This window comes from Platichthys flesus, chromosome 2 (assembly GCF_949316205.1).
Source record: "Platichthys flesus chromosome 2, fPlaFle2.1, whole genome shotgun sequence".
In the NCBI taxonomy this organism is placed as follows: Eukaryota; Metazoa; Chordata; class Actinopteri; order Pleuronectiformes; family Pleuronectidae; genus Platichthys; species Platichthys flesus.
In genome coordinates, this window is record NC_084946.1 from 23,082,451 (window position 1) to 23,096,845 (window position 14,395).

Consider the following 14,395-nt stretch of genomic DNA (forward strand, 5'->3'; position numbering starts at 1 on the left):
TCAGATAAACTGTATTAACATATACACAGGTTTTTTATAATATGCTTAAATAATTCTGTTAGGCATCAAATAGAAAGTGGTAATAATAATAATAATTTTATTTTCTTTACATGTTCAGAAAGTGTTGTGGTTAAACAGTGTTCTTGGGTTTTTAATATTCTAGCCTGTCAACCTCTGATGTTACCTGATGCGTTACTGACGTTCTATGTTTAGTTGATATTGCTGGTATGGGGAAAGGTGAAGGAGTTACATATTAAAATTTAAACATATATAAATCTGTTCTCGTTTTGACAGTGATATAAGTAAAAGTGTTCAAATAGATTAGCTCTGCTCTTGTTTGAATGATTTCCAAATTTTTTCCTTCCTCTAGGGAAATTCTCTTCACATTGGTAGACGAGGAAACCTTGTTTTGTGAGGGTGACGTCTCAAACGGTAGTTCACTGTCTCAGTGAAGGAACTCGAGGCGAAACCGAGATTGGTCGTCTGGGGCTGCAGGTGCATTATCGTCCATGGGATGGCCGTCATAAAGTCCTCCAGAGATTACAAGCGTGTCATCATCGGCTACGAAAGCATCTGTTGAAAATAAATGGGTATTATTACCTGCTAATGACACATAGAGTGGTTTGTATTGATCGTGCGATGAACAGGGAGCTCCTTACCCGCGCAGTCAGAGTTGTTTAAAGGCTGATGCAAGTATTGGATTTTTTGTCTGCATCTTCGAAACATGAATAGGACCAGGGACACGGCAAAAACCCCCAGTACCACGCTGAAGACAATCGTCAAGTTCTGTTCTGAAATCTTTAGTCTTAAACCTGGAAGCACATTGACAGACAAAGTGATAGAAGTTAATAAAGGCATGGATAATCAACTCTTATGATTAAAGCATGGAACCTGATACGTACCTTGTGTGGTTGCTTCCACTGAATGTGAAGTTGTATTAACAGTGCGAGTTGAATTCGCACTTGTAATGGCCGTAGTGTCAGGTGTCCTTGTGTAACCTGTTGTGGTCTCACTCGTGGGAATTGTCGACACAGTCGTTGTAGGAGTGAGAGCAGCAGGCGTGCTGGTCGTCAGGGTGGTGCTGTTTGTCAGAGGAGCCAAGATGGTGGTTGACTGGGAAGTCTGCGGGTGGATTGTAGTTTGGTTGGTTGTTTCATTGTTCCAGGTTGTGCTGCTGAACGCGGTTGTTGTGTTCTCATTCACTTTTGAAGTAGAAGCTGTGTTTCCCACGGTTTGCGATGACATCATTAATTCAGTTGTTTGTGTCATGTAGTCTGAGACAGAAGGTTTTGTTGTGGTGGAATCCACTTCTACTGTTTGCGCCGCAGCAAAAGAAATGGCCAGAAGGCAACAAGTCAGAACAGCAGAGAGGGTATCCATGTCCGAGTCCTGAACTGGGAAACAAAACAACACGGGCTGAAAACCCTTCTAAGAGAAACACTGGATATTCTGCTCTGGTAAAACATCTCTCTACATTATTGTAGCAACATTCAGTTTAAAGAGTGAGTTTGTTCACTGGTGTCATAACTCCATGAAAGTATTTACAGCTGGTACTTTGTGTAAGAAGATCTATTACTCAATTACTTTTACGTATTTGAAGCAGGAAACAACTTTACACACTAAACATGACTTGGTACATAACAAGAAATTACACAACAGTCTACGCTTATCTTTAGAGGAAACATTTATAATCTCCCTCGTGTGAAGCATGTATTAAGTACAAACTTAAGTTTAAAAGTAAGTAACTTTTACAAAGTTTATTCACAGATAAAAAGAATAAGGCTCACCTCTTCTCGTCACTTTGACTGAAAACAGTAACTTCTTTTAGTTCCCTGGCTGCAGTGAGTCAGCCTCCGCGTCTGAAGAGTTGATTTGCAGGCATGGTGGCAGGTAAAAGTGGGCGGGGTCAGTGCTTTGCAAACTTCCTCTTTTGTGTGTTGCCATGGAGACAAAGGGCACGGCTGTAGTCTAGATCAAAGCTCAATCTCTGTCCGTTTGTTGCTCCCTCTCTCTCTCTCTCTCTCTCTCTCTCTCTCTGTCTCTGTCTCTCTCTCTCTCTCACTCTCTCTCTGTCTCTCTCTCCCTCTCTCTCCTCTCAAATACATTTTGCATAACCAGAGAAGAATGAGCTGCTTTCTCAAAGCTTTCACATACATACACATGTTTACAGTCAACAATTTGTACAAAATATTTATTAACAAGTGCAATTTGTGTACAGGTTGTTGATTTGTGCTCAGACTAATCCTGATAAAAATAAAAAGGAAATGAACAAATAGTCATAAACCGAACAATCATTTTTCCAGTGAGTCAGAGCTTAGCTTGAGGTGAAGCAATGCAGCTTTCAGGGAGAACAATGGAAGAAAGGGCAGTGAGCCATATCGCAGTGTGTCGTATCTGTGCTACTTTAGGTGCCCTTTTCTCTATTGTCCTGATAACAGTTACATAATAAAACTCTTTGTTTTTATGGATGATGCAGAACTGTTGTTTCTGCTATGTCTTGGTTTTTAAGCACATCAGGTCGTTAGCAGCATAAATGTCCACGTTCTTTCATTTTAATTGCATTCTGTACAAGTTCAACTCTTGTTTTTCGACAAATTCTTTAATACAAAATCGAATTAATTATCTATATTCAGCAAAATGTTGAAAACATAAATATGCACAAACGAGTAGTGGAGTTAATTTTTTTTTTTTTTTTTTTATCAGCACAATAAATGTAGAAAAATAAAAGTGAGAATGTCTCCATGATGAACAGTACAATGTTACAGCTTGGTGGATTTTTCAACTTGTCTCTTCACATCGAAGTCGTCCGCGCTTATATGAAACTCTGTTGAATCCTTCTCTGTGACATCTGATACCTGTAGTGGGTCAAGAACATGAAGAGGCACATCAACACCACGACCGAACTTGCTTTAGAGTTGTGAGAGACAATAAGAGACGACATCGTACCTTTGATTTATTGAAGAAGCTGAAGCAGATGAGGTCCTTGCTCCTCACAAACAGATCAGAGTTCAGCTTCTCTTGTTTACACCCACCTAAATCAGCAGATTTATATGCCAATTAACTGTTATAAAGTAGGTTATAACTTTTAACATTTACAGGAGGGCAGCTGTACTGTTCCTCTGCAGTGGAGGTGAAACGTGGATATATCTCACCTGTGGCCATGCTCACCAGCAGACCAAACACCATCGTGGTCAGTGTGCCCAACGGACACAGGTAGAGGTAGGAGAGGGAGTACCAGGAGTCAGCCAGAGCTGGTCTGAAACTGATACACAGAGGAAAGTCTTCAAGTTTCCAGGTCAAACTATTCCTTTAGCTTTATAACTATTACTGATGGTGATAGCACTGTCAAAAACATGTTTAAAAGTTACATTTGAAGTCTAGCAGCCACATAAGGTCCAGTGACTGATCAGTTTTTCATGAATGACCTATATATATTTGTATATACATACATTTAGAGGTTTTTTTTATCTTCTCTATGTGTGAATATATGTTTTCCCTCTGGAGCTGTTCATGTCAAATTCGGCATTTATCTGGAAGAATATTTAAAGTCTGGACAAAAGTTTAATTCTGGAACACAGTCCAGAAAAGCAGTGGTTAATGAAATGTATTTTCAGATCTAATTCTAAGTGTTTTGATATGAAGTCAGTATTAACTTCCTAACCGTGACTATATCATTAGTTGGAATACAATCAGATTAATCTTTGTTTTCTGGAACAGGACTCACTCAGGCTGTCCGGTGGTCAAGGGAGCCATGGTTGAAGCGTTGAAGCAGCCCACAGTGGTGACATGGAGAGGATTCGTCTTCTCCTCTGACGGTGGGTAAATCTGGCCTCCGATTCCCACCCACAGAGTCAACAACAGACCAATGATCATTCCCAGTAATCCTCCCTGAAAGGTAAACACACACATTTTTCTTAAATCAAAAATGTCTTTCTGATGTCAAGAGGGTTCATATATTGTGGTAAATACTCTAGAAGATACCGACCACTGAATTTGTTGTTCGGAAAAGCATGCCCAGCAGGTACAGACCGAGAAGAGGCCCGCTGATCATGCCAAATATGGACAGAGCTGCCTGAAAATAGACAATTGTGTGAAGAATTGTAGTTCCTCGCATTCACCCTGGGGTGGGGCTGTTGAGCAGTAAATGAGTGTTACCTGCAGAACACTTCCCATCAGAGAGGCAACTCCAGCCATTCCGATACACACGACTCCAAATAACACACCTTTGGAGATGTAAATTATAGATGTAATTATAAAACTGAAATCAAAGGAACAATCTAATCACAACTTGAAATGGCTCCACGTGAAAATTACATATCAACTTTGTATCTGACTCATACATATTTAGATGTTCTCTTTTAGAGATAATTTGTGATTAATGCACCCGATGTTTGAGTTTTTCCAGGTGGATTGTGCAGCAGTTTCACTATTCTGCAAAAAACTTAATCCAAAGCCATTCATAATTCTTGATTTACAAAAGCCCTAAATATTTCTTCTTTTCTTTGGGCGTATCTGCAGTAATCCTAGTTATCTAAACGACTGCATGTAGTCAGGAGACAGTACATTCTTAGCCATTAGTAGGCGTGTTGTGACAGTGTTGTGTGTCCAGGAATCTGTCTAAATCCTTTTTCTTCTTTTTTAGTAGAGTTGAAGTGCCAGAAACAATTCTGGTTCATATAGAATTGCTAGAATGATCATGAAACAGGTTTTTAATTGGATTTAATTAGTTATTCTGTCACTTTATTTTACACAAATATTTCCTTGAGTTACTACCTGTGTAAGACTAACAACATTGTTGTATTTTGTAAAAACACCATAAAACCCAAATGTCAGTATTACACAACAAAGAGTGCAGCATTACTTCCCTGAGGTTTCTATTGTGAGATAAATGCAGAAGTGGAGCCATGTCCTTGGTCTCAGCCTATCTCAGGTTCATTGAACTTCTGTGTTGCTGCCCGCACATGTTTGTCTCATTTAATCGACCTGATTGAAACAGTAACAGTTTTTGCTTTGGGTCCTGCAAAGTCTGTCTGTCTTCACGTGTGCGTTTCTGTAATGAACTAGATTTTGTTATTTGTCTTTTATTATGTTCTACATTGTGTAGTGGAAATGTTAGGTAATTGTTCACAAGATAAGATAAGGTTGAATGGTGGTGGAGCACTCCCGTCACCTTAAATTCAATCATGCTGCACCCCATTGCAAACACTTATAGATATCAGTCCTCTTAATATGCCAGATTTTTCATCAAGGTCCATGAAATATTTCCTGGGAAACAACCTATCACGCTACGTTAAAGAAAGTTGGGAAAAATCCTGGATCTTCGTAAAAATGTGATGGTTTCTTTTGTGGCTCATGTCCCATCTTTCCACCAAGTTATGTGGAAATCTGTTGAGGAGTTTTTGCGTAACCCTGCTGACTAACAAACCAACTAAGCCACGAACAAACAGACAGATCGTAAAAACGTAACCTTCTTGGAGGTAATATAATCTTTGTCTCTACTGAGAAATATATGTTGTAATCTAAGGCAATTACAGCATTTATTCATAACAATAGTTAACTCTCTTTCTCTTTCACATCTCTATTGTACTTTTGTTTTCTTTCATTCTGGCAGCCATCAGAACACAACTTACTCAGACCCATGTTCATCCAGGTGACTTGTTTCTCTGTGAGGTTTTTGCACACAGGGAGGATGAAGTCTTCCACAGTGACGGCAACCAGTGCGTTAATGCTGGAAGACACGGTGCTGGAAAACAAATGGGTTGATTTGAGATGAATTTAAATAGTAGATTAGATTAATGTCATGTTGTTTAGTACTCAAGTGATGATTCAGGTGTTGCTCAAACACTATCTCCTCACAGCTGAAGCTTAACATCTACTGTATTTCCCCAACACAGCATGCTTGACTTTGTTTTGAAATAATACAGTTGCCGTTCCTCCCCAGGCCTCACCTCAGAGTCCCGCTGTATGCAGCAGCCACAAACAACCCAGGGATTCCAGGGTAGATCGCCAAAATATCCATCACAAGGTAGGGCAGCAGCTAGTTTGCAGAAACCAACCATTTTACTGTTAACTTTTCTTTTAACACAACGTACAGCAGGATGGCCGTGTGATGGGCAGTAAAGAGACTACCTGGTCGGCGGTGCTTATATCACCGTTTAGGAGAGGGTCACATTTCTTGTAAATGGAATACATGGTGAGGCCAGAAAACACAGCCAGACTCACAGTTAACCACAGGCCGATCATGTTCAAGTACAAAGACCTGAGAGAGGAAAGAGAAGAACCTGTCAGTGCACGAACCCTTGGCTCACAGTCTGTGGGATTCTGTACTGTGCAGTGGAACGCTCACGTCTTGGCATGGCCCAAGGTTTTGCAGGAGATGTAGCGCTGCACCTGGGACTGGTTGATGGCGTAGATGGACACCCACATCACGCTGCCTCCGACCACAATGGTCCAGAAGGTGTGTCGCTTCAGAGGATCTGGGTCAAAGCTGTAGTGAAGATCAACGACACACAAAAGAACACAGAAAAAGACTTTGAGGGACATTAAACCATAAACTTATAATGTAAATCATATAACACAATAACGTTGAAAGTCATGTTTAAGGTTTTTACCCCTGTCTGTTGGTTTGTTCGTCATCAGGATTACACTTAGACTACAGAATGGAATTCCACTAAACTTGGCAGAAGGATTGGAAATAGGCCAAGAAAGAACCCATTACATTTTGAAGCAGGCCCAGGATTTTAATTTCTTTTACTTTCTTCAACATTGCGAGTTAGGACGTTATTTGACGTTTAGATCTATTCCTCAGGAAATAATTGATGATTCTTGATGAAAAAAACTGGCATACTTGTGTGACTGATATCTATGATTGTGATCAATTGGTGCAGATCCAAATAAAAGGTTTAGTGAATTTAAGTGTGGTGTTAAAAGGGGAGTGCTGGGCAAAGGTGAAGGTTAACGCTCTACTGAGTTCCATTCTGGTTAATATTCAGTTTATTATTATAATGAGTGCAGACAAGTTGAGTAACTGGGAGATGTACTTTGTTTCCCTGTGTCTGCAAATTCATAAGACACTAAAAACTCTGATTCATGAAGCCCCACCTGTCTTATATTGTTATTACTTTTAAACAAACTAAAACAATAACTAACTGCTTGGGCACTTACTCAAACGCCTCCAGTCGGCCTCCTTCACCGGCATCTTCCCAGATCCTGGTCAGGCCTCCCTGCAGCACGGCTCCTCTGGCTATAACAGCCACAAACCCAGACAGCATGATCACCATCTGGACAACATCTGTCCAGATCACTGCTTTCAGGCCGCCCTGAAAAAGATATCCATGTAAGACAGTTGAGTATTTACATGCACTTTAGTGAAATACCTCATGTGTATAAGTGTGCACTATCATGCAGAAAATAGTTTCAGTGACAACAAACTGCAGCAGGTGGATGATTTAAAACTGCTCATTTAAAACCTCAATGTGTTTGAGATGGAAGTTTACTTGGACTGGATGTTGGATTGATGTGAAAACAGTCCTGATGCACAGATTATGTATTTAATCCAATAAATCATATCCTGTAAAATGTACAGTACAAACCAAAGTGCAGTAGAGGATGCAGACTGCTCCTGTTGCCACCAGCACTCCCCACAGATTCAGTCCAGTGACTATTCAGCAAATAAAATCTCATTATTCAGATATTAAAATGATGTATATAAATTTGCTTTATTACAAGAACACATTCATTTTTAGGTTTAACTATGTGTATAAGAGAGAAATGAAAAATTCAGGCTCGGGTTAGGGTCAGTAAGATTTGTTGTTGTAAATGGACTTAAATAAATCTGAAGTTTTCTCTTGTTTTATGAGCTGTTGTCGTCACCGTACTTTGATTTAGTGCGAGAGCTGGAGCGTAGATGACTAAACCGGTGTACAGCACCTGGAAGAAGATACCAGCATTAGCTGATTATACAGAAGCACAACAAGCATCTGATTCATATTCAAGAATCCATCTTACATAAAGTCAAACGGAAAGAGGCAGCTGCTGTTTACCATGTTAGATTAACCATTTTAATCATCTGAATGGTTTTGTTTGTGCTAGTTACCGTCTGTGAGATGTACATTGACGTCCCAATTATCCGGATGGGCCGACTGAAGCGCAGCCCCAGGTACTAGAAATACAAGAGAGAATTAGATCATCAAGCATCTTTAAAAAGATGGATTATGTTGTTTACATCCACTGGTTGAATCCACATCTATTGAAGATTAAAGCTGTTTGTTTCTTTGTTTTTGTTTCTTAATGTTTTTACTTTTACACTTATGTAGAAAATACTTTTATAGCAGTTGGATTCAGTTTGGCCCCATGAGCCTTTTTATCACCGCAAACAAGAGATGATTCATCTGCAGCCTGTGTCGTGTTTCTAAAGAGCATGCTTGCATTATTGTGTTATATATTATATGAAAGTGATTATGTGCTGCATGCATCTTCCAGCCTCTGGGCCATTGAAATGATTCAGGTGTCTGTGATGTCTCACCTCGTAGGTGCTGGTTATCCCCAGTCGGTAAAAAAGGGGGACAAAGATCTCAGCGGTGACGACAGACATGATGGCATAGGAGAAGCCGAAGAGCCAGAAGGCCGATCCAAACCGGTAAGCCTCAGCTGGTGTGCCGATGACCGTGATCCCCGACATGAAGCTGGCGGTGAGGGACATGGCGACCGGCACAGCTGTCATCTGCCGTCCACCCAACAAGAACTCTTCGCTGCTGGTCTCCTTGCGGCCTCGGATGGCCTGGAAGAGACCGATCCCGGCTGCCGCCAAAATCGTGCCAGCAAACACCACATAGTCCCACACTGAGAAGGTGGCCACAGGACCACCCGTACCAACCATGGTGAGTTCAGAAGAAGAAGCTTCCTTGTACAGCGTTGATTCAAGAGGATTCCTCTATTATCCAATCTTGCTAATGTTTAATGTTCTTCCCTCTGAATGTCCTGCAATTGCTCTCAAGTCCAGTTGTTCATAAGCCAAAAGAAAAATACAGCCTGAAGACAATGAAAAAAAAGTAGCTGCTCAGCTCGTCTCAGAATCTGTCGACTGCCAGACACAGTCTGGGTCATTCATCGTAAACGTTTCTCTTCAAACCTTCAGGAAAGAAAGAAGTATCAGTGCGTTAAGTCTTTCCTGCTGATAACAACACACCACTGCTCCTGTTGTAGTGCACTCTGACTTGTTGGTCCCACTATAAACATTCTTTACTGGAGTTAATAATCCATCAGGGACACATAGAGCTGGAGTCAGCCACAACTCCAACGATAGTAAAACATGAGGATCTTATGATGCGTCAGCGGCCGTTGATGTCATTCCGTTTACGTTTCCTTCTAAAGCTCCAGGTTACTCAGTAGTCATCGGTTAGTTCAGGAATTTCTGCGGCCAGGGAGGTTTAAAGTTTAGGGTTGGCTCACCTCTCCCGCTGTCATCATTACTGAAGCTTTACCTAACACATCCTTTCACTCCTGCGATGCACAAAGAAGTTTGTCAAACTCCAGAAACAATCTGACGACTGCAGAGGAGACGGAGAAAGTTGGTTTAAAGTGTGATTACTCATAATAATAATTAATAAAATGGCATGTTCGGTTAATGTTTGTAAAGCTGAGCAGATAATGAGCATCTAAGATGGTCACTTAACTGGCACCAGTGCTCTTCATGTTTTCATGATGCAAGCCATAATTGCACAAACAGCATTATTAGTCACTGATACACCAGAGAAGAACAGGACATGCTAACGCTGTGTGTCATAAAAGATAAGGTTTATTAAGAGGAAGAGTTTAGATCATTGTCAGTAAGGATCTGAGCCACTATTAATAAAGGTCAGATGAGAAGCAATCGCTTACTTAACATTGTGACTTTTCTCGTCAATCATTAATCAAATATATAGATAAGTCCCTGAGGTGTCAAGGTGATGGATGCCAAATTAAACTCTGTTGGAAAATTCCGGTATTTGGACGTGAATGCTGACTAGTTATATTTTCTACTGACTAAGAGAAAAGACAAACACTCTCTGAATGTCTTCTACCCAGGTTCAGTGCAGGTTTGTGCACATGCTGAATGTGGATGTGCTTTAGTGTCACTTTTTTCAGTCCTTATCATTTTCACGTGCACGGAAATATTCTGTTAAAAGAAGTTAATTTTTATTCAAATTAGAGACAGACAAGGTTTGTTTTGGAAAAAGAAGTAAGACTCAGGTTAATCTTTGACTTTTACCGCTTCATGAAAAACCCATCACTTTCCAGCAGACACTGAGCGATCGGGGGATGTTGTGACATCTAGTGGACACGGCCTCAGACTCCTGAATCAGATACTGAGACGCTCTGAGGAGAATCCGTGGCATCCTTCTTCTCGGTTACTGCATCACATGTGTTCATGAAAGACATTATTAATTCATGTCATTCACATAATGGACAGAAAGTTTAGTTCCTCCTCTCCGTCACCGATGGACGATAACAGCCGGTTTGCATAAAGGTGGATTATATAAATATCACATAAATCCTGTTCAGACTCACAGCATCGTCAGCAAGCAGACAGCATCTCTCTTTAAGGTGAGCAAAGCAACAGAAACATACCAATCATTTGATTAAACTCCGTTATGTGATTGTCATTTCGTCTCTCTGTCTCTCTTTCCCCTGAAGCTTCAAACTGATCGGAGTAAAGAACACAAGTAAACATGGAGACGGCCGTGTTCAACTGCTGGCTCCTCTTTCTGCTCTTCAGCCCGACTGTTCCCATGTGTTTGCCCACAGACTTCACACTGTATGTGGAGAAGCCGGAGTGCGACTTCTGTGTGGCCATCAACACGACGAGCTGCATGGGATTCTGCAAGTCATGGGTGTGTACAAGAAGAAAACACTCGTCTCTATTCAGCTGGAAGGGTTGGCTCGATGTTTAACCTGTAATTAAGCATGTATATGTGTAATTTAAGTGTTAAGGAGTGGAAAATAATGGTTTGGATTTAGGTTTTGGGTTAAAACTACGAGATACATGAGTGAATATTTCCCTTTTTTTCCATTTTACAAAAAGCCTTGTTCCATTCCGTTATTGTACTGTCATGTAACATAAAACTAGTTGTGACTTTATATAAGTACAACGCGAAAGCACATTTTTTAGAAATAGTTTTTTCTTAGATGAGATAAAAATGTCATATTTAAATTAAAACCTCATTGCACAATTTTTTCTCACCTGCATCTCAAATCAACACTTAACTAGAATGACATCCCTCCACCAAGGCCTAGCAGTCCCCTTGTGAAACCACATTTCCCTGGATACAAATTTTTATTTGGATCTGCACCAAATTGCACACACCTTCCACTGGGTTTCACAGGAATTCATCCGGTGCTTTTTAATGTGCAGAGGGGAAAACCTGTGTTTGTGTGTGACGAGCAGGAACGCAACTTGAGGGACAGCTTTGGCCCGCGCGTGGTCCAGAGAGGCTGCACCTATGACGAGGTGACGTACCGCACCGTGGTGCTGCCCGGCTGTCCCGTCAACACCAACCCTCTCTTCACCTACCCGGTGGCCCTCAGCTGCCACTGCAGCACCTGCCGGACCGACAGCGACGAGTGCGCCCGCCGAGCCACCGCGGACAGGCCGAGGTGCACCAAACCAGTCAGACACGTCTACCCATACCCCGGCCCCAGTGACTACATGATCCCTTTGTGATTCTTTTATTTCCTTTGAACGTCTCTCTGAAATGACAAAGCTGTAACCACCTGATCTATGAATGTTCTGGGATAAAAAACCCACGTCATCCTTTAGCCTGGGATGGATACACTCATGTCTGCACTGTGTTTACTGTCTCCCATTGTCCCAGCTGGTTTTATTGTGCCTGTGTAGGTCAGTGTGTCTGGGCTGCAGCTCTGCATATTTACCCCCCTTGTTTGTGTGTGAGTCCCAGACTTATTGTGTTTACTGTAAAAGTGATACTCTGAATACAAATCAATTAAAGGTGAAGTCTCTAAATAGCTCCTGGACTTAGCTGCGCTTGACTTAATCACATCCTGTGCTGGGCCGTGGCTTTCTGTTTACTACATAATTAGCTCGGGGGCCAGGACTCCTCCGTGGTGGCACCTCCGGGTGCTATATCTGCCTCCACAGTCATTCTGAGAAGCATATGATTGTTTCACACCGCTTCCCGTTCAGTGGATTACCGTGACCTTGTGTCAGACCACGGATATTTAGCACAACAGGTACAGAAGAGTCTCCATAACCTATATTTGTGAGACTTTACACTGTTGTGTCACATCCAGTAGAGTTTGTGTGTAGTTTTCCATTCACAAAGGGGAAATCTGGGAAGACAGCTGGAGCTTATTTATAGCTCAGGGGGTCAGTTGGAGAATGTAGGTTCAGTCAGTCCTGTGTTTCATCCCTTTATATTATATTCTGTCACATGTGTAGTCCTAACTTTTCTGTTAGAGACATTTTATATCAGTGTCTCTGTTGATTGTGATGGGACGTAACTGAGCGTTATCTGTTCCCCTAATTGGTAGAAGTAGAATTTAAAGAAGGTGACAAGCATCTAGATTTAAAGATGTATTTCCTCTGGCAGAAAGAGAAGGTCTCAGTTTCATCAGCCACCATCTGCATTGCTCCACAGTTCAAAACCGCTCTGTGCCACTGATTCCTGGCACAATTCATAAAAGTAGGCTTATCCAAACCACCTCGGGGCTGGGTGTGTGAGAGGTTATATGCATTGAAACGTGGAATGTAAACCAGTTCATCACATGCTGACACTGGTTCACGTGCATCCTGCCGCCTTGAGTTGGCTTGTACAACTTCTTTCAACCTGACACCCTTAACCTTTACAACCGTCAGTATTGTTCTATTGTGGGATTTGTGGTCCAGTGCCCGTGTCCTTCGTCCTCCTATGACCTATGTGTGTAACAGGGACAACATTAGGTTCACTTTATTAGAGATGTTTGTTTATACCTTCATCATAATTCATTCGTAACAGTATTTTACTTCTCTGCAACCAGTTCTATGTTGATTATAGTTAAAACACCCCTGTATGCACAAGAGAATGTACATATTTCATCCATTTTGTGCCAGTTACCCAGAGTCAGGTTACAGTGGCAGCAGGTTTAGCAAGATAGTCCTGATGTCCCTCCTCAGAGCCACGTTTTCCTGTTCTCAAGTGTTTGGCAATAGGGGACAGCTTAGGGCAAGCTGTCGTCTAACTCCTGCAGTTTACAGTATGCTGAAAATCGTGTACCTTCTTCCTCACTCTACTCAATTTAAGTTAATTTCACCTGTTGAAGTCCAGTCTGCAACCGGCAGTACAGAATAAGTTATTTTGCTTCTAAAAAGTTACGTTCTGATATAAACTTTGAGAAAATGTTGACAACAAGACAGTAGCAACACAACAATTAGGAGAATGACGTACAAAGAAGATTTCTGTGGCAGAAGTTGGTTTCTTAGAACTGTGTCGTCTATCCAATCATCCTGATGTCAGTCTCCCTCCCTCATCCTGGGAGTTCCAGAAGGAAATGAACCTTGTGCTATATACTTTTGTCCCAGTGTTACAGAAACTACAAAATGAGATACATGGTCTCTACCGTGTATTCTGGGTCTACCCCAGGCTCCTCTGCCAGTTTGGTGTTTCCACAAAACTTCCAATGTAAAGTGCCCAGGGGACATAATGTGTTTTCATGTATAAAATATAAGATATAATTTTATGTCAGGTCAGGATTATTCCATACATTGTTCTAACTGATGTGTCCGGTGTGGGTGTGACTTCACCTGTAAATCCACATAGCTGGAGGGTTATATACTCTGTACTCGTCTATCAACAGTTGACCCAGTGTGACTCTAAAATCATGAGACCGTTATGGCACAATAGTTTGAATTCCCCGTGCAGAGGTGTTTTGAAAACCATAATACCCCCCCCCCCCCCCCCCCCCGATGAAGTGGAATGTGCCTCCATCAGCACTCCGGCAGAAGCCGCTATGTGGAGCAGACACCAATCTCTCAGTCATTCAGACGCACCGCACCACTTTGTTTGCGTTGTGTTCATCCAACTTGAAAAAATGTGGGAATTTTTTTGCAATGTTATTGGCAGAGCCGCCGGGGGGGGCCAGCGTCGATCTGTCGGTCGGTCGGTCGGTCCCCCTCATTCTAGACTCATTGTCTGGCTTTTCCAGTAGCCTGGCATTTTATTTACCACAACAACTACTGGATGAATTGCGTTGAAATTAAGTATAAATATCTAATGTGCCCTGACTCTGTATTTTAAAATATATCAACCTGTAATTTACTTTTTTAAATAGTGCATAACTAAATAAGCCCCACACAATGAATCCTTATGGCTTTGGTGACTTTTACTTATGCAGCACCTTGAGGTGCGTGGTAGCTCAACAG

The 14,395-nt window shown here is 41.5% G+C and overlaps 2 protein-coding genes and 1 long non-coding RNA gene across 4 annotated transcripts; 2 read left to right on the plus strand and 1 right to left on the minus strand.

The window, feature by feature from the left end:
* Nucleotides 1–72: 72 nt before the first annotated feature.
* slc5a8l (solute carrier family 5 member 8, like) lies at nucleotides 73–9,183 on the minus strand. Its single transcript, XM_062406598.1, has 18 exons — nucleotides 8,525–9,183; nucleotides 8,096–8,161; nucleotides 7,878–7,929; nucleotides 7,593–7,660; nucleotides 7,165–7,319; nucleotides 6,347–6,487; nucleotides 6,130–6,259; nucleotides 5,949–6,037; nucleotides 5,631–5,743; nucleotides 4,156–4,223; nucleotides 3,986–4,072; nucleotides 3,725–3,888; nucleotides 3,153–3,262; nucleotides 2,947–3,032; nucleotides 1,788–2,855; nucleotides 903–1,394; nucleotides 660–812; nucleotides 73–573 (listed from the first exon to the last, which is right to left on the minus strand). The coding sequence occupies exons 1-15, from the start codon at nucleotides 8,876–8,878 to the stop codon at nucleotides 2,760–2,762; spliced, it is 1,779 nt and encodes a 592-aa protein (XP_062262582.1). The 5' UTR covers nucleotides 8,879–9,183; the 3' UTR covers nucleotides 73–573; nucleotides 660–812; nucleotides 903–1,394; nucleotides 1,788–2,759.
* LOC133969930 (uncharacterized) lies at nucleotides 5,750–8,671 on the plus strand. Its single transcript, XR_009924254.1, has 3 exons — nucleotides 5,750–6,025; nucleotides 8,092–8,158; nucleotides 8,532–8,671. It is a non-coding gene; the product is annotated as an uncharacterized LOC133969930 (long non-coding RNA).
* On the plus strand, nucleotides 8,740–12,004 carry tshba (thyroid stimulating hormone subunit beta a). Of its 2 annotated transcripts, none has more exons than XM_062406639.1 (3): nucleotides 8,740–8,879; nucleotides 10,279–10,871; nucleotides 11,426–12,004. In XM_062406639.1, exons 2-3 carry the CDS (start codon nucleotides 10,710–10,712, stop codon nucleotides 11,699–11,701), a joined length of 438 nt encoding a protein of 145 aa, XP_062262623.1. In that variant the 5' UTR covers nucleotides 8,740–8,879; nucleotides 10,279–10,709; the 3' UTR covers nucleotides 11,702–12,004. The 2 variants fall into 2 exon arrangements, with proteins under 2 accessions (XP_062262623.1, XP_062262613.1); XM_062406629.1 differs by lacking the exon at nucleotides 8,740–8,879 and having other exon boundaries at nucleotides 9,648–10,584; nucleotides 10,675–10,871.
* The last annotated feature ends 2,391 nt before the right edge of the window (nucleotides 12,005–14,395 follow it).